Here is a 17819-nt window from a genome sequence, read left to right as displayed (position 1 = left end):
CATAATCAAGGAAGCTTTGGAAATAAATCCACAATCCCTTATTTCTGTTAAACGGTGGATACAGTTGTACTACAAACACATTGCTGCAAAGTCACATGACCTAGTTTAGATGTTTTTAAGGAGACTCATTGGCTATATTATGCTCACATTTTTTTCCACCTCCTTAGATATTTCTAGTGATTCTGAAACCTTAATCATAGTTTCTGCTCCATGTATCAAGTCATGGCTCATTTTGGTTGACTGGCAAAATCTAGAATAATCATAACTTACTCTATATCAATCAAAAGGGTTAATACTTGTCTTACGTACTGGTCTTTATATGTAAAAATAGCAAGTGGGAACGTATGAGCTACACCTGCTTTCAGAGTTTTAGTATTCTGAGACTCACTCAGGTCTTTGGGTTCCTGTAGGGAAAACAGACAGCTCCTCTGATCACTGTAATCTTTCAAAAACAAACAAGTACTGTGATTAAAGTATGAGGATCCTGGGATGTCAAGTAGATCTCGGTACCCAGCTGAGCCTCGCCGACTATTTCAAGACATCACAAGCACGAGAGTGTTGAGTAGTTGCTCAGTTTCAAGACATTTATTCACATGTTTTAGACAAAACATTGTGCTGCCCTAGCATACCTATTTGTTTCCATAAAGCATCTGATCTCAAATACCAGATTTAAGAGCATGCAAAATGAACAATCTGAATACATTGTTACTAGTTAATGAACAATTAGGCTTAAAGGGGGGACATTTATTTTTGCTAAAGTGCAATAACAACATTATGCAGGCTGCAAACACTGCTATACAAGTACACAGTTGTCTTAATCAAAAGTTAAGTAGTACTCATTGAAAAGCAGTGACGTGAGTCCCACATGTTCAAAGACTGAATGGTCTTTATCACCCGATAAACAAGTGGAGCGTATTTTGTCTACAAAAATAATATTAAACAGGATGCAGTATAAACAAGGTAAACCTGATGTCCTATGTGTGTTGTATGAGAAAAAAGCTGAAATGTTCCCTGCAATGCTGTAAAAGTACATTCCTCCCTAACCCTCTATTTATCACGACTAGGCTGAAGGATTCTTAACTCATAACATGAAGAGGGCAGTAATTTCCGCACATATAAAACACGATCTCTGCAGAATGGAAAAGCTCAGAAGAAGGAATTTACTCATGTTCTGTCAGTAGGCTGAATGCGTTCTTGGCTCTTTTTTTATGATTAGGTGTTTTACAATATGTTTTGCCCTAGATGTGTGGGGGGTTCTTCATTTCATGGTCCAGTCTCCAGGCCCTCGTCTCTCACCGCTCCAGAGCCGTTAGTCACAGTAAAGTGCCTTCAACCCCATCCTTGTCTCTTCATTCCAGCTTTGCCGGGGATTTGACATTAAGAAATGGGTGTAGAGATTGTTATCGCGCCATATGGTTGCCCTTCCTTGGAAAAAACGTGAGGCTGAAATTGAAATAATGCATCTCAATGATACAAATACATTCGCATCTTACACATATTAGATTGGCTAAGGTGTGGTTTTTAAATATATAAATACCCGAGTGGATCATGAGTGCTCCTCAGCGCTGCCGCTGAAGGAGCGGCTCCGGATGTGGTTCCTTAACTGCTCGATCAGCTCTGGGTTCTGCTGCTGGATCTGCTGGGCAAACTGTTGTCCTCTGACAAAGAGATGAGATGACTTTGATTACCTGCTGAATTGCTTTCCACCGGAACAATAGTTCACACAAAGGAAGATGAGGAGTAGTTTTTCCACATACAGTAAAATAACACAACGCTGTAAGGTATCTCACTGTGTTCTGCTCTTATCTTCTCACATTATGGACACATACAGCGCAGATGCAAATCGATATAAAATGAGTAAAGCTGGATTTCCTGGGATAAAATATTATCAAAAGAGGCACTGTTTGGACCTGTTTCAGCTCGTCTCCCACTACAACATATTTTTGAAAAATGCCTGTTGCAGTGAATGAGAGAGGAAGGTCTGTATCGAATTTCTCTGCATTTGATGCCAGAGTGATGTCAGAGTATTTGCAGAGAGGTACTGTAACATCACAAACTGGGCTGGGAACCCTGGGTACCAGAGATAAAATATTACACACAACGTTGATATAATTTTGCCATATGACATTGTTTCAGAAATTGCTTAAAGATTTGCACTTTCTTGCCGAGAGTATCATTAATCACTCTCATGTCTACACGGTAAATATGAAGCTTCCGCCAGCAGCTGGTTAGCTTAGCTTAGCATTAAGACCGGAAACAGGGGGAAACAGCTAGCCTGGCTCTGTGCAACGGTTACAAAATCTGCCTGCAAGCACCTCACGAATTAACATGTTATGATGTTATCTTGTTTGTTGAATTTGTACAAACACCAAAATCTAAAAATAGAAAATTGTGGTTTTACGGTGGCATGAAACTCCAGTAAGTCACCGAGAAACCATAATGAGTCATTTTAACACTTTGGTTTTTGTTGCCTCATATTTACCATAAAGACATGAGAGTGTTATCAATTTTCCAAAATATTGAATTATTCCTGAAACGAAATGCTTCACGATAAATAGTAGCTGTATAAACATGCATAAATAATGATGTAATGAAACAATCCTTTCAGTCATTTTAATTCTGAGTTGAGTGTACTCACGCTTCAATCAAGCTGGAAATGTCTGACAGTCCGCCGACTCCCGCCGCAGGACCCCCGACCGCATTGGACATCATTCCTGACATACTGACCACACAGAGAGGCAGTGACAGTGAGCCAAAGAATGTTCACACATAAGCAAAATCACGTAGCGCTACGCTTGAAAGCTACCTTAAATGCAATCAAATACAGATGACACTCACAGTTGTTGTACTTGTTGGTTCTGCATCACGCTTGCAGCCTGTAAAACAGAAAAAAAGGACAATTCATTTCTGAGTTATATTTGGTAGTTCTGTGAGAAGAAAAAACAATGTACTGTTTGTGCGGTGCTTTGAGCCCTCGTTGTACATACACAGCTGTCTGATTTACTGTAGATGTGTCAGATCAGTGGTGCTGCAATAAAACTCTGGCATGCCTGAAGAGGCGTTCTTGGCCTGGCAAACGTTCCCTTGTGTCATCATATAACAAGTCAGGATTCTCTGGGCCCAGACATGGTCCTTTCCACTAGACATCAACACCGGTTGATTAATAGGCTAACTGTCACTCACAGGACTAATTAGGGAAAATATCTGGTCTATCCTTGCCAGAGCCAAAACAAGCATAAGACACCTGTCTTCTAGAGAAATGGTACGTTTACACTACACAGCTAGGCTTTTTATGTACTGTACAGTGCACATATAAGGAGTCGTACTCTTACCATGCTGATGAAGGCAGGGTTGTTGATTAAACTAGCCATGTCAAAACCCAATCCAGCAGCTATCTGCGGCACATGATCAAAGACAAAGGTTAAAACAGCTTGGTAATATGTGTGAGCTTTTACAGTGTGTGTTCCCTAATAAAATAACTGATAGCTTCTTTCTTTTTTTAACTTACTGGGCTGGTTGCTTCTTTCTGCTTCTGCTCTGCAATCTTCAGGTTGGATTTGTAGGTATCATTCTCGGGGTCTAATACCAAAGCTTTCTTGAAATAGGAAATTGCCTCTGGATACTTGTTCATTGCTGTCAAAGCCAATCTAGAGTCACAAAGGAGAGGGGCAGACACGAAACTATAAAACCTGTTTAGCCTCTAAAAAACGCCACAAATGGCATTTCCAGTATTTTCTCTCTAACTCACCCCATCCTGCCATAAGCTTTGCTGTAGGTAGGATCAATCCCGATGGCTCTCTCGCAGTCACCAGTTGCCTCTGTGTAATTTCCCAGTTTACTGTGAGCCGCGGCCCTGCAAAGTGTTAAAACCAGGACACAGAGTCTGTAGTGCTGCTTGCACTGGACTAATTGTGTTTAGATAAATAATCACTAGCAGCACTGTCCAGTCCGGTTAAAACATTACATCATGTCAGCCAGACATCACAGACAATTTCATGACATCTTCTCCTTCTCAACCTTTGCTCGTCTACTGTCTGCTGATGTATAAAATCCCCGGACCCCGATGCAAGTACAGAGTTAAAAACACAACAATAGCAGTGTGAAATCATGTCAGCTTGCTGCTGTAATTACCTATTGCAGTAATACACAGCGTTTCTTAGGTCCAGATCAATGGCCTTTGTGTAGCACTCCACCGCACATCTGTAGTTCTCTTCCTTCATGTGATTGTTCCCTAAAAATCAAATATTGGATCATTACCAGAGTTTACAGAGTCCTTTTACTTGGTGGCATTTTTTATATGCACTTCCATTTATTATGTATCTGTTTTATATTCAAGCTTTGTTCTTTTACTGACATTTCATCTGCTTCACATGAGCTTATTTCTTTTATTTGCACTTTATTTGCTTATATATGAACTTATTTCTTTTCACTTGCACTTGCACATTCATCTGTTTTATGTATGGGCTCTGTGCTGCTGGATATACTGTATGTGCTCCAATGTTTCTATTTCCTGTATGTCATACAGGAGGGTGGACTACATGGGTTTCTGATTTTTTATACAATAATCATTTTAATCTGAAGGGCACTTTGTGCTTATGCTTGAAAAGTGCTATATAAATAAAATCATTATTATTATTATTACACATAGAAAGACAATAGAAAATAAGTAATGTTGATTTTTATCTTCATAAGAAATAGCCAGTAAGATTAGGTTCAGAAAATCAATGACATTGACAATATTTCCACATTGGGCAGTTGGACAATCGTTTATTTAAATTATAATACACCTGATATATACCTAATATTAACAATGTTGACATAAGATAGAAAAGTTCCTATTTTTAGCATTTTTTGTGCTTTATACAAGCTATAGAAACATCAAAGATAACTGACAGGCTGTGTGCTTCTGTTTTATCCAACAAAAACATTCATTTTCCTTCAATAAATGCAAATTCTCTGAGATTAATTCCTTCCCTCAGAACTGTGAATTTAGCTATTAATATGACAGTCCGCGAGACAGAAGGAGCTGCAGAGCTCCAAAGTGTTCCTCCGTGAGGTAGCTGGCGGCCTTTCTGACCTTTCTGCTCACACACAGTCTACAAGTAATTTCCAAACTACGCTTGTACTTGTGGGTTAATTAAAAATTAAGTAGTACTGAAGCACATTAGAAGCACATAAAATTCTGTAAGTATCATCTCAAGTGCTGTCGGTTAGTCCTCTGTTCCCTCTATGCTCCAATCCACCAAAGAACATTGATCTTTTAGTAGGGATTCTACATATGGAGGCAGGTATCAACCAAGGAGGCAAACAACTGTAAAACTTCCCAGCTTTAACTTTACCTTCATTCTTAAGTTGCTCTGCTCGTTCAATGTCTTCTGGAGATGGGGAGGTCTCTGGTATGGTGATATTGTCATTCTGAGTGAAAGAAAATGAGAAGAGTCAGTGATGTTATGGGAAAACGGACCAATATTCAAGACTCAGAAGGTGACGATTGAATCCAATGACATGACTGCATGAATGATGAAAACAACAGTTTGCGTTGTTGCTACTCTTGCTAATAAAGATTTGAGCAGAAAAATAAGAGTCAATGGTGTGATTTGCTTCAAAATGGCTTCTTATGATGGACATTTTGACTTGTCAGCAGGAAAAGCACAAGCGTAACACTCTTTAATAACATTACAGTGGCTCTATTCCATTTAGGTTTGCCAATAAGCCAATGCCAGTGAGACAACAAGTCAAAATGTCTGCTATGAGAGAGGTGAATGGTGTTTATTTTAGCCAAAGTCTGGTCACATATCTAAATTTATTTGTTATATCATTGGTCTCAAGGACTGTGCAGTACCCACCTTGAGCAGGGAATTAAGGAATATCTCTGTCAGAGGCTGTGGCACAGCAAGATGGCAGTCACTGGAGCTGATCTTAAAGGTGGTCTCCAGACACTGTATTGCAACTGCAGTGGATGAATGAAAAATGTCAGGATACTGTTGATTAGATCGAGCACATTTGTCAAAAAAAAAACCCCAAGATAATAGCTGAACAATCAGTCTTATCATAGTGAGTCAGAACTTGGCTGGATCAATGTGAGATATTTCAACTGTCCTGTTACATTGGATGAAACACGCCACCACACATACTGCAAATCATACCCTGATTTCTAGCCAGTATTCCCTCTAAATCAGGATAGTGGACTAAGGAACATACTGCATATTAGTGTCATTGTGCGATGGGCAGGTCAAGAGCGGAGTGTCCTACATTTGTAAAGGTGCTCTCCAGAGTCGACCTACCTTCGAGGCTCTCCTGCTCATCAGAATTCAAAGCGCCACAATGTGTTTGATCTCGTAGGAACTGCACAATAGAGAATGCCAGGCGCTTCTCCACTGCCATTTTTTTACCTGCAAACTGCTGGACAAAGGAAGTTGTCTGGAGTGAAACAGTGAGGCACAAACACACTGAATTATTAATTCATAGATGGTTATTATTATTTATAATGTTTGGTTAGTATAGTTCATTAGGCTCTGTCACAGCTTAATTATTGTGGACCGTTGGCTTGTGACATGAGTTCTTAGTTAGTTACAGCTGTAACTAATGATTATTTTCATTATGGATTCATCTGTCCATTAATATTGATTAATCGGTTAGTCGTCTGGTCTATAAAATGTAAGAAAATGGTGAATCAATGTCAATCAATGTTTCCCAGAGCCCAAGAGGCAACCTAAAATGTCTTATTTTGTCCCGAGCAGCAGTCCACAACCCAAAGATATTCAATTTACTGAAGAAGACTAAAGAAACCAGAAAATATTCATGTTTAAGAAGCTGGAATCACAGAATCCTGGCATTTTTTCTTTTAAAAAAATGACTCAAAGCCATTGAACGATTATCAAAACAGTTGGCGATTCATTTTCTGTGACTGGATCAATTAATTGACTAATCATTGCAGATCTATAGTTATTATCTATCTACAACAACCACTACCACTATAAAGGATGCTGTTTGATGTCTGACCACCGAGGCATTTCCAAACATGGTGCACGGTCAAAACAAAGCAATCAAATTTAACCCTATGGGGGGTCACACATGTTTACAGATCTAAACATTGCCTCATATGTCCCATCACGTGCTGTTGCCATGCGTTGTTATGCTCGTGCAGGTCCAGCTAGCACAGCTTCTCTCCTCCCTTGGTGTGTGTTGTGTTGACACACGTATGCAGTGATGCAGGAGCTGTGATGTAATACCATAATGGGAGATGGGAGGCTTTTTTTTAAATTCATGATACAGGCTTTCTATTAAACAAACAAAAAAAAGAAAATACAATGCACTAGAGCAATTTCAATGTATAACACAGGCAGGTGCGCGTCATTTGTAAAAGCCTGTCTGTTGTCCGGACAACAAGGCTTCGCTGTGCAGCTTGTGTGATGATGATGGCTAAAACAGTCCCGATTCTCTGTCTACGAGGCGGTAAAAACAGCGCGAGGAGAGGAAACACAGGTCAAGCTCAGACTTAAAAACATTATCAAGCCAATTTATCAGTAATATTATGTCAAAGGATGCTATTCAGTGTCCCCCTCCACCTCCCGCCCACCTACCTGAGCTCTTATCCAGCTGTCTGCCACTACCGCGTCATGAGGACTTGTGTCGGATTGATCTCACATCCTTCTCGGCGCATGCGCGTCGGCAACGGAAATCATGAGGAGCACTTTCCACACGCTCACGAGCTACTGGAGCCGCTGCTGCTGCTGGTGCTGCTGGTACTGCTGGGACAGAGCCACAGTAAGAGGAGAAGAAAGTGTGTTTTTTGCACGAAAAAACGCATGAAACCGCCGGCATGTTTACGTTAAGAGTTGCAGTCTGCCGAACGCTTTGCAGGTATGCTTCAGGATCAACAGCTGCCGTGTTAACTCTGTTTGTTTTACACCTGTGCGACAGATTAGTGGAGGGTCAACCTGCCTACATTCAACTAACCTTAATGAATGATCTTTAGTTACACGTTTACTTGTTTGTTTGGATCTCTTAGAGCTATAGTGTCCCTAAGAGTCCATATTAGAATGACAATAAAAACATTTTCAGCATGCACATGCATCATATACAGTGTTTTAATAAATACCTGCACACACAAGTTACATAGCTATGTAGCTACACATAGATCTAAACTAATGCACACAAACTGACATAATGCAAAGTAGAGCTCCAATAATTATTATTAGTCGATTAATCGATTGACAGAAAATGAATTGCCAACTAGTTTGGTAATCGATTAATCATTTTGAGTGATCTTTTAAGAAAACATGTCCAAATTCTTTAATTTCAGCTCCTCAAATATTAGTATATTCTGGTTTATTCAGTATTCTATGATTATTAACTAAATTTCTCTGGATTGTGGACCGTTGGGCAGGACTAAAGACTTTTGAGGACGTCACCTTTGGCTTTTGGAAACAGTGATTGACATTTCTCACAATTTTTGGACATTTTATAGACCAATTAACTAATTCATTAATCAATAATGAAAATAATGTTTAGTCAGCCTTAGTTGGCAGCCTCAATAAGAACTTTCAGTCTATCCATCACTTATATTATACATGTTGTAAACACCTTTTTATTGAGTTTCATAGTTGAATTGTTCTGGAAATAAAGGCCTATCTGCCCATTACAGTTTTTATCCTTAGAAATATTTCAATCTCTATCCCTTAAATGATCTTTAAGTTTTGTTTTATGCTGCACCTGCTAATCATAAAAAGGTATCAGAGTGATAGCTGTCATTTCTTGCCCCTTAGCGCTCTAAAAATCACTGAGCTGTTTATAAGTCTTGGCTGTGATTTGACATAGTGGCTTTTATGAACATCTTTTGAAAGGCTTCCGCTGCCTGGTCATGAAACACTACACTGAGCGGACATGGGGAAAGGTCACCGCTTAGCATGGAAAAAATGCAGAGCACGTCAAAGTTTATTGCTTATAGTACCAGCTGTTATGTCAGTCCAGTCTGACAGTTTTGATAGGAACTGCAACACTGCTTTAAACTTAGAAGTTAAACTGGAATATTTCATTTTTACAGCGTCTCTAAACCTTTCCTGAGAATGACCATCCAGAATGGGTCTGCCATATCTGCCAGAGACTGCTCTCAGGCAGGAAATAAAAGAAACACACTGAGATGGAACCTGTCTCCAGATGAGATCAGGACCAACACAGACAGCCTGATTAACAGAGTAAAGAAGGTCTATGATGTCATTGGATCCCTAAACATAGAAAATGTGTCAGTTGAAAACACCCTGAAACCCTTGGCTAATGCGAAGCTGGATTATGCATGTAAGTCTTTAGAGGAGATATTCTATATATTTCTAATTGTCAGTAATCACATGAATAGACCAAAACTAACAATGAATTTATCCTACTAACAAGTGATGACTGATATATCTTATTCCTTTATGCTATAGAGCATTCATTGTTGTCCAAAAACTATTAAAAACATATAAATGAGCCACCACCGACACACTAGGAGACATAGACTCTGTAGTTTTAAGTCAATCCCATCTATACCTAAATATTAACTATAGCACCAAATACGTATTGTTCCATCAGTGAAAATAGTCCCCAATAAATATATTATTTACCCTTTGAGTACAGTTTTCTAAAAATCTACCAGCATCTGCTGAAACTATATATTAGGGATTTATCTTTGGGGATAATTTATTGGGATATTTGCTTTTCTGAATATTTAGATCTTTAGTAGGAACACAAGGGTAGAGAATTTTGTAAAGTGTTTGCAGATTGACAAACACATTGTTGGTTTTGGTCTTTTCATGGGATTTGTTGACAACAAGAAAAAAAATATATAGAAAAACAGTCTTATCTTAAAAATATATCAGGCTAATTTTCTTCAAATAACACCCTATTTGCTACATATCATTGTCACATTCACAGTGTCTTTTCTGTTTATTCTATGTCCTTAGCATCTCGCCATGCTCTTGATTTCCCCCAGTATGTTTGTTCATCTAAGGAGGTTCGGTCAGCAAGCACAGAGGCAGACAAGAAACTGTCTGAGTTTGATGTGGAGATAAGTATGAGGGAGGATGTGTTCAAGCGAATTACTGCCTTGCAGGTACATCTGATGTCACACTTCCTTTCCACATCACTCACAACACGTGGGAGGTGAAGGATAACATAAAAACAGTTCTTTAAGCACGTGTCTAGTTCACTTAGATAATGAATGAGGTGTTAGTAATCTTAATCTAAAAGATGTGGCTTTGAAGCTAATTAAGTCTAATGTGTGAGGATTTGATGCATTTATCACAGTAACTATGCCAATGATAGATTACTTTCACATTTTTATGTCAGCCAGGGGGCAGCAGGTTCTGGACGTGCAAAATTGTGTTTTACAGTAAGATCAAGGATACTATATCCTCATTTGACCCCACCACTGGTTCTTATTTAGCCTGGAAAAGAAATGTAATCTCATCTAATCATTGGTAGCCAAAGCCATATGCTCTTCCACACAGCACTCCCTGACTGACATATTGCATTAGTAGATGAATAAGTTTGGCAAAATTGCCTTAGTTGTTCCTTTTATGAAATAGCTTGTCTCTATTATTTGATTATTTTTTGACAGGAAAAGTATCAAGAAAACCTCTCCCCAGAAGAAAAGAGATTCTTAGACAGACTTGTTACATTAGGCAAGAGGAACGGATTGCACCTGTCTAAAGATATTCAAGAGGTAATGCAATATGTGAGCTGATTATATAAATTACAGTCATTTGATTTTTTACCATATAAATTGCAGTTATATTACAATTAATAAGTTTGATTCTAGATATTTGATAAATAAGCATTTCTGTTTATTCTCAATGTATCGTAAGAGAAATAAACATGTTTTCTCAGAGTTAAAAGAAGCAGAATATTGCCTTAACTTATATTTAGTTGTGTAGAGTTAGTTTGTGTATAAAAAAAGACCAGGCAATCAGTCTTGGAGTAGTAGTAGGTTTCAGTCTTGTGTTTTGAAGATTGATTGTGGGGCTACTCTTGTTAGCATTTGGATTACAAGTTCTGCTTAAAAAGCCTGAATAATCAAGTCACATAATAGAAATCTAATACAATTTGTCTGCTCCTTTTCTCTCCCAAGGAAATAAAAAGAACTTCCAAGCTTATCAGTGAACTCTCCATAGAGTTCAACAAGAATCTGAATGAGGACAATACTTTCCTTGTGTTTTCTGAGCGTGAATTGGGTAAGCTCATATGCATAAAAATCAGACTGATGGACTCCTTTTGACTATTTTCACTCATGTTGTTTGTCCTCTTCTGTTAAGGTGGACTGGCAGATAGCTATCTCAATGGACTGGAGATGACAGCAGATGGACGGTATAAAGTGACACTTGAATATCCCCATTACTACCCCCTGATGAAGAGGTGTTACATTCCTGAGACCAGGAGGAGGATGGAAACGGCTTTTCACAGCAGGTGTAAAGAGGTAACTGGAGTCTGATAATGAATCTGTGTATCCGACACTTTCCTGACCACAGCAAGTCTTGTCTGTTTTGCACTTCTGTTAATGCTTATACAGCTGACAACTGAACTACAATTTTTTAGATTTCCATGAAATCAAAACCCATTTTTGATATTATGTACGTTCTGCTTTTTTTCACCTATAGCCAATGTAATTGCCTCTTTATATAGTAGTTTTCATTGTAGGTGGCTGCGTCTGCCATACCTACACTGGATTCAAATTATCTTCACACACTTTGCAGGAAATGATACATGCATGTAATCCAGTTTTATTATAATTTTATCTAATTGATATCAGCTTCACTATTTCCTGTTCACTCTCCTACAGCCATATTGGAGCTGTTTTAAGTTACTGCTAATGCGAACGTAATGTTTCCTACTGCCGCTAACGCATTAAAGGATAGGTTCACAATTTTTCAAGTCTGGTGCCCATATGAACACTGAAAGAGGTTTTCCTGCATAGTTCCTTCTGCAATGTTTATCTACATATCTTATTCTACAGCCTCTCTCTTTTCCAGGTAAACACAGCAATCCTTGAACAGTTAATACAACTGAGAGCAAAAGTTGCAGAATTACTGGGTTACAGTAGCCATGCAAACTATGTGCTGGAGATTAACATGGCCAAGAATGCAAGCAATGTGTCTGACTTTCTAGGTATGACCCCCTCAACCCTCCAGCATGCATGCACATTCATTCATTCAAACCTTTATTTAGACAGGGTAGGCCTGTGAGAAAAAGCTCCATCTATTTACAAGAACATCTTGATTACAATACAGAAATAATGTAATATAATATAATATAATATAATATAATATAATATAATATAATATAATATAATATAAAAAGCAAATATGAACAGATAAGCAAATATGAACAGATAAGCAATATAAAATATAAGAAGCAATAAAAGCAATATATAAAAGCAATAAAACACATAATATGAAATATATTAAGCAAAAAAAAGCAATATGCGCATATAAAAATGAAAGATTAATTAAAACGCATGCATTCACACTGCCTTATGTCAACTATTAGAGATTTAAAATGATTAAAAGGGATTAGCTTATCTAATTTTACTGTCTTCTGAAAGTTGTTCCACTTGTATGGAGTGTAATATTTAAAAACCAATTTCCAAATCTCACTGCTGACACATTGATTTTCAAGGACCAAATAGTCTTGGGACCTAGTGCAGTGTGAAATTGAAGTATAGTTAATAAAGACATGTATGGTACCCAGAAAGTTTGCCAAGGAGAGCTTTGGAGCTTTATAAATAGAGTGCAGTGCCGTTCTTTTCTCACTGCCAACGACTGCCTCCCAACTTTCTGATACAGAATCCAATGAGATCTAAAGCCATCTGCAGTTATAAACCTTAGGGCCGAAAGATAGACTGAATCAAGAGGTTTAAGAGTAGAAGCAGGAGAGTGCATATAAATTACATTGCCATAGTCCATAACAGATAAAAAAGGATGGCTGCATAAATTTTGTTTTATCTGAGTTTAATAGTTGTTTAAGATCAAACATTGTTAACTGTACCGCACAGAAATCAATATGCAATATTTGTACGACCTGGGGAACAGAGGGCGCTATTGTATAGATTATAGTGTCGTCCGCGTATACATGAATTGTGCTGTTTGTCACTTTTTCACGTAGTTCTTTTATGAAAATTGTGAATAAATGTGGGCCTAAAATGGAACCCTGTGGCACACCTTTGTTAACACTCGTAAAGCTTGACATATAGCCATCGGCCACAACAGCTTGAGCCTGGGATAAATCATTAAAAAGGGCGACACAATCCTGCCCGTTCTAACCGATCTAATGCACTAGCAGCATCATTCAAGACTTTTGATGCTGCCGTCACAGTACTATGCATAGTACTATAAATTACTGTAAGATTTTAAAATGGAGTATTGAGCTAAGAGTGTTATCACCTAAACATTTACCAGTGTCCCTAATACTTTACCAAGACTTGAAAGTGTAGAATGGACTGGCTCCCTTTATGTAAAGGTGGAACGTAGGGTGACTTCCTAATGTCAGCGATGCTTCCTGTTACCACAGTCATAAAAATATAAGTTAAGGACTGAACTAAAAATGGATCTGCTAATAATAAAAACTTTCTGCGTCATTTAAGATGGAAGATTCACACCATCTGATAACAGCTTTGCATTGCCAAAGGAAACTTTAAAAGACAGATAGAAGTATATGAGAGAGAAATGTGACACCCATTCCTCTGGCATGTAGTGTATAGTATGTTTCACTGCATGCCTCTTGTATATACTGTAACATACAGTAATTTATGGCTCGTGAAGGCATGTGGCACACGTGGTTATATACAGTATTTCAAAGTGGAAAGTGACTGGATGAGTGTGGCCAGTATCTTGTTAGTAAAAGAATCTGTAGTATAACTGCTGTATAAATTTGTAAGACATAATTAACAGTAAAAAAAATATATAGAATGTAATAGTGGGAGTCATGATTTTGTGATTGGATTAGAAATTAGATATCTAACGTACATAACATCTAACATACTGAATTTTACCTCACAAATGGTTCATATAGACATGGTCAGTCAGAACATAAACACAATCCTGATCTAAATATGTAACAAAAGTAAAATCTATATATTATAGAGTTTGTATACAGTACAAAATATAATTGTTTTAGATTTAAAAATATTCCACTCTGATCTGTTGTATGTGAGACATCAAGGAAAAAGACATATATGACAAAAAGAAAAAACAGTTTGTCCTTTAACCATGAAGATTTTCTTTACACACTTCACAGATGCATTCTGTGAAACTCTGAAGCCCATTGGGATCAAGGAGAGGAAATATATTCTTGCACTAAAAAAGAGGGAGTGCTTGATGAAGGGCTACCGTTTTGACGGACAGATCAACGCCTGGGACTTGCCCTACTACATGAACCAAGTGGAGCGGTGCAAGTTTGCTGTAAACAAGGACAAACTTATCGAGTATTTCCCGCTTGACGTGGTGACAGAAGGACTGTTGGGTATCTACCAGGAGCTGCTGGGTCTCACGTTCACAGAGGTGAAACATGCCCATGTGTGGCATGAAGATGTCAAGCTTTTCTCAGCTTGTGACACTGAAACAGGAGAAGAGGTTGGCCACTTCTACCTGGACTTGCATCCAAGGTAGAATGTCACACTTGCTGTGGAAGGAAAATAAATATTTCTCACACATGTGCATAAAAGTGATAAGATCAGCTCATGTGCAAACACAGAAAACAGTTAAATTGAAGAGTAGAGCAATTAGAGACTAGTGCTCCTGATCTTTATGTCATTTGTGTTAATGTTCAGATTTCAGTCTGGCTGTGACAACTGAAACCATTTCTTCCACCAGGGAAGGAAAGTTTGGCCATGCAGCCTGTTTTGGGCTCCAACCAGGCTGCAGAGGGCCTGATGGGAAACGCAGGCTTCCAGTGGCAGCCATGGTGGCCAACTTTACCAAGCCCAGAAAAGGTTGTCCCTCCCTCCTCCAACACCATGAACTGGAGACATATTTTCATGAGTTTGGTCATGTGATGCATGAGCTCTGCTCCAAGGTGATTATTCTACCAGCAGTTTCATGATATATTTGTATAGTGTGTTGTGTATTAATTAGAATGAGAGAGCCTGAACTTTTCCCATGTGTGTATCAGACCACTTTTTCAGAATTCAGTGGAACCCTGGTGGAGACAGACTTTGTGGAGGTGCCCTCTCAGATGCTTGAGAATTGGGTTTGGGAAAAGGAGCCTCTGAGAAGAATGTCTCGCCACTACAGGGATGGCACCCCAATCCCAGATAATATGCTTGACAAACTCATTGCATCCAGAGTAGCCAACACCGGTCAGAAACTTGAACTTTCATTAAAAAAAATATTTAAAAAACCCACTCTACATCAAGAGCCTCTGTAGATGACTTGTTGACTTGTTCGTCCTCTTCAGGTATGATGAACCTGCGTCAGGTCGTCCTCAGTAAAGTGGACCAGTCACTACACAGCAGCCCTCATGCAGATACAGCTGAGGTGTTTGCGCAGCATTGCCGAGACATATTGGGTGTTCCTGCGACAGCAGGTCAGTCGTAACATAAGGAATGGTTGGGTTGAAAGGTCAATGTTTGATATTTAGTGTATATTTAGAGTTGTCTTTCAGTGGTTGTCTTTCAGTGGTTGGACTTGAGAGTATATATTTGTCATTTAATTAACCTAGCTTAAAGGATAGGTTCACCATTTTTCCAAGTCTGTCCTAATACAATAGTGCTTTCTTGTTGGGATTTTTATATATGACTTGTCAGACCTTTCTGATGTGATGACAAATATTTGTTTTCTGTAGGCACCAATATGACAGCCAGTTTCAGCCACTTGGCTGGAGGATATGATGGTCAGTACTACGGCTATCTGTGGAGTGAGGTCTACTCCATGGACATTTTTTTCAATCGCTTTAAAAAGGAAGGCATCATGAATCCAAAGGTGGGTTTGATTATTACGATATCCTTTCATTTGTAAGCATACATGTCACCTTTTGTGGAAAATGTCTTTATCAGGACATGTTTTCCTTAAAACAGGTTGGAAAAGAGTACAGAAGGGTGATTCTGGAAACTGGTGGCTCTAAGGACGGCATGGACATGCTGAAGACCTTTCTTGGACGTGCACCATGCCAGGATGCATTCTTTCAGAGCAAGGGGCTCATTAAGTCACAGGAAACAAACACTGTAATTTGATGTAACCATTAGAAGTATTTTCGTCAAAACAGGGTATATTTCTCATTGTCTGGATGCAGGTCCACAAGGAAAATGAATTTGCTTTAAGTGTATTTTTACTGTGTTTTAAGTTTTTTCACTTAATTGTTACTACCTATTGGACAACAGGCCTTTTCCACAACAGACATTTTAACTTTGCAGGAAAAGCACAGGTGTCACTAATGACATTAACAATGGCTCTGTTGTATTCACGTGTCCCAGTAAGACATGACGGTGTGACAGTGAGCTTGAATGCACAATACCAGAACCCTGAAAATGAAGCAGCTAAATGGAATTCAGCCATCATTAATTTGATTATTTTCATCTGTGCTTTTCCTCTGTTGTGTGTGTGCACAGCTGCAAGTGATAAGTAAAGTGACAGCGCATTTTGGTATTTTACAGGTCCCTTAATTTTATACTAATTACCTGGAAATTTACAGAGTAAATTGCAAGTATTTCGCGGTTAATTTTTAGGATATTTTACAGAAAGGGTAGTGCAAATTAACAATCAGGAGCCCAAATATGATGGTTACTTACCAACTAAACCAACTTAACACTTTCACCAAATTACACCACCCTTTCTGTATAATGCCCTTGAAATAAATTGTTAAATACCTGGAAATTACAATGAAAATTTTCTGGAATTTAAAAAATATGATTTATAAAATTCAAGGACCTGTAAAAAGCGTTACCAGGTTTTTCAGAGATTAACCCACCTCATAACCTGCAATGTGTATGCAAAGAAAGTGGCCATGGTATCTTTTGGAACTTTTGTTGTTGTCCTATTTTGCAACCCCCTCTGTTAAAGCAGATATTATGTTTCAATTCATGTTGTCTTAAATGATTTAAAATATGTATTTTCATGATTGAACATTCATGTCTAAGCTACAGAAATATTTGAAAATGTTAAAGGCCCTAGGCTTCCCGTGTTTAAACTACATTCAGGTAAAATGGCTCAGTAAACTTTACTGTCTTACATGTCTTAGACAATTTACACTTCCCTCGTAATAGGCATTAGGCTATTGTGATGACTGAATGACCTTTGAGATATCTCCAGATCTTTCTAATTAAGGATGTGATTAAGAAATAGTGTCATTGCCATAGTTTTTAAACTAGGGAGGATTCAGGGGACATCCTTATTTAAAGATATGTTTTAAGATGTGTGTAAAATACTCTACTTTGAATAATAATTTGTGTCTGATATAGTTTTTCCACACAAGAAAAGTTAAATTATCTTGTTAAAATCCTTAAAATGACATCTGTTTCTTCTACCTCATGAAAAATTCCAGAATAAAGAAATATGCAAATATATCTCATCTCAAAAGTGTAACTGCTGGACTTAAAATTGGATTTTCAATGATCACAGAGAAACTTTCCACTTTTAGCGGATGAATATGAAAACAGCCTTCAAGTGTCAAACTCTGCACATTCATCATTCTGCACAGTGAAGCTCCAAACATCCAACTGAAGGAACAAGAAGCCAAATATATTTTTGAGTGGAGGGGGACTTTAAAATCCCCCTTTGAGGAAAAATTATTATATCTACACCAGGGGGCGCTTCAGGATAGTAAATGCTGGTATGTGAGTTGAACATGGTGAA

At 38.2% G+C, this 17819-nt stretch overlaps 2 protein-coding genes across 7 annotated transcripts; one reads left to right on the top strand and one right to left on the bottom strand.

Moving 5' to 3' along the window:
• Window positions 1-563: 563 nt before the first annotated feature.
• sgtb (small glutamine rich tetratricopeptide repeat co-chaperone beta) lies at window positions 564-7670 on the bottom strand. Of its 4 annotated transcripts, none has more exons than XM_067574993.1 (12): window positions 7584-7670; window positions 6285-6420; window positions 5847-5950; window positions 5340-5415; window positions 4132-4231; window positions 3749-3853; window positions 3509-3647; window positions 3333-3395; window positions 2839-2876; window positions 2639-2722; window positions 1538-1658; window positions 564-1443 (listed from the first exon to the last, which is right to left on the bottom strand). In XM_067574993.1, exons 2-11 carry the CDS (start codon window positions 6382-6384, stop codon window positions 1547-1549), a joined length of 921 nt encoding a protein of 306 aa, XP_067431094.1. In that variant the 5' UTR covers window positions 6385-6420; window positions 7584-7670; the 3' UTR covers window positions 564-1443; window positions 1538-1546. The 4 variants fall into 4 exon arrangements, 3 of the variants coding, with proteins under 3 accessions (XP_067431094.1, XP_067431097.1, XP_067431096.1); XM_067574996.1 differs by having other exon boundaries at window positions 6285-6402; window positions 7584-7668; XM_067574995.1 differs by having other exon boundaries at window positions 6285-6399; window positions 7584-7667.
• On the top strand, window positions 7585-17530 carry nln (neurolysin (metallopeptidase M3 family)). 3 transcript variants are annotated; one of them, XM_067574990.1, is made up of 13 exons: window positions 7585-7783; window positions 9047-9297; window positions 9942-10090; window positions 10598-10702; window positions 11108-11210; window positions 11292-11452; window positions 12006-12141; window positions 14269-14635; window positions 14844-15045; window positions 15142-15328; window positions 15427-15555; window positions 15814-15950; window positions 16046-17530. In XM_067574990.1, exons 1-13 carry the CDS (start codon window positions 7620-7622, stop codon window positions 16199-16201), a joined length of 2247 nt encoding a protein of 748 aa, XP_067431091.1. In that variant the 5' UTR covers window positions 7585-7619; the 3' UTR covers window positions 16202-17530. The 3 variants fall into 3 exon arrangements, with proteins under 3 accessions (XP_067431091.1, XP_067431093.1, XP_067431092.1); XM_067574992.1 differs by having other exon boundaries at window positions 7659-7767; XM_067574991.1 differs by having other exon boundaries at window positions 7687-7863.
• The last annotated feature ends 289 nt before the right edge of the window (window positions 17531-17819 follow it).

This window comes from Thunnus thynnus, chromosome 19, assembly GCF_963924715.1.
Source record: "Thunnus thynnus chromosome 19, fThuThy2.1, whole genome shotgun sequence".
Lineage (NCBI taxonomy): Eukaryota > Metazoa > Chordata > Actinopteri > Scombriformes > Scombridae > Thunnus > Thunnus thynnus.
The sequence above is the reverse complement of the archived record's forward strand: the minus strand, read 5'-3'. Positions and strand labels throughout refer to the sequence as shown.

Coding starts and splice junctions, on each gene's coding strand:
- sgtb (XM_067574993.1), bottom strand. CDS start 6,384: ATGGCAGTGGAGAAGCGCCTGGCATTCTCTATTGTGCAGTTCCTACGA. Junction 5,951..6,284: donor TGAGCAGGAGAGCCTCGAAG/GTAGGTCGACTC, acceptor CATCCACTGCAG/TTGCAATACAGTGTCTGGAG. Junction 5,416..5,846: donor TCCTTAATTCCCTGCTCAAG/GTGGGTACTGCA, acceptor TCTTTCACTCAG/AATGACAATATCACCATACC.
- nln (XM_067574990.1), top strand. CDS start 7,620: ATGAGGACTTGTGTCGGATTGATCTCACATCCTTCTCGGCGCATGCGC. Junction 11,453..12,005: donor TTCACAGCAGGTGTAAAGAG/GTAACTGGAGTC, acceptor TCTCTTTTCCAG/GTAAACACAGCAATCCTTGA. Junction 15,329..15,426: donor ATCCAGAGTAGCCAACACCG/GTCAGAAACTTG, acceptor CGTCCTCTTCAG/GTATGATGAACCTGCGTCAG.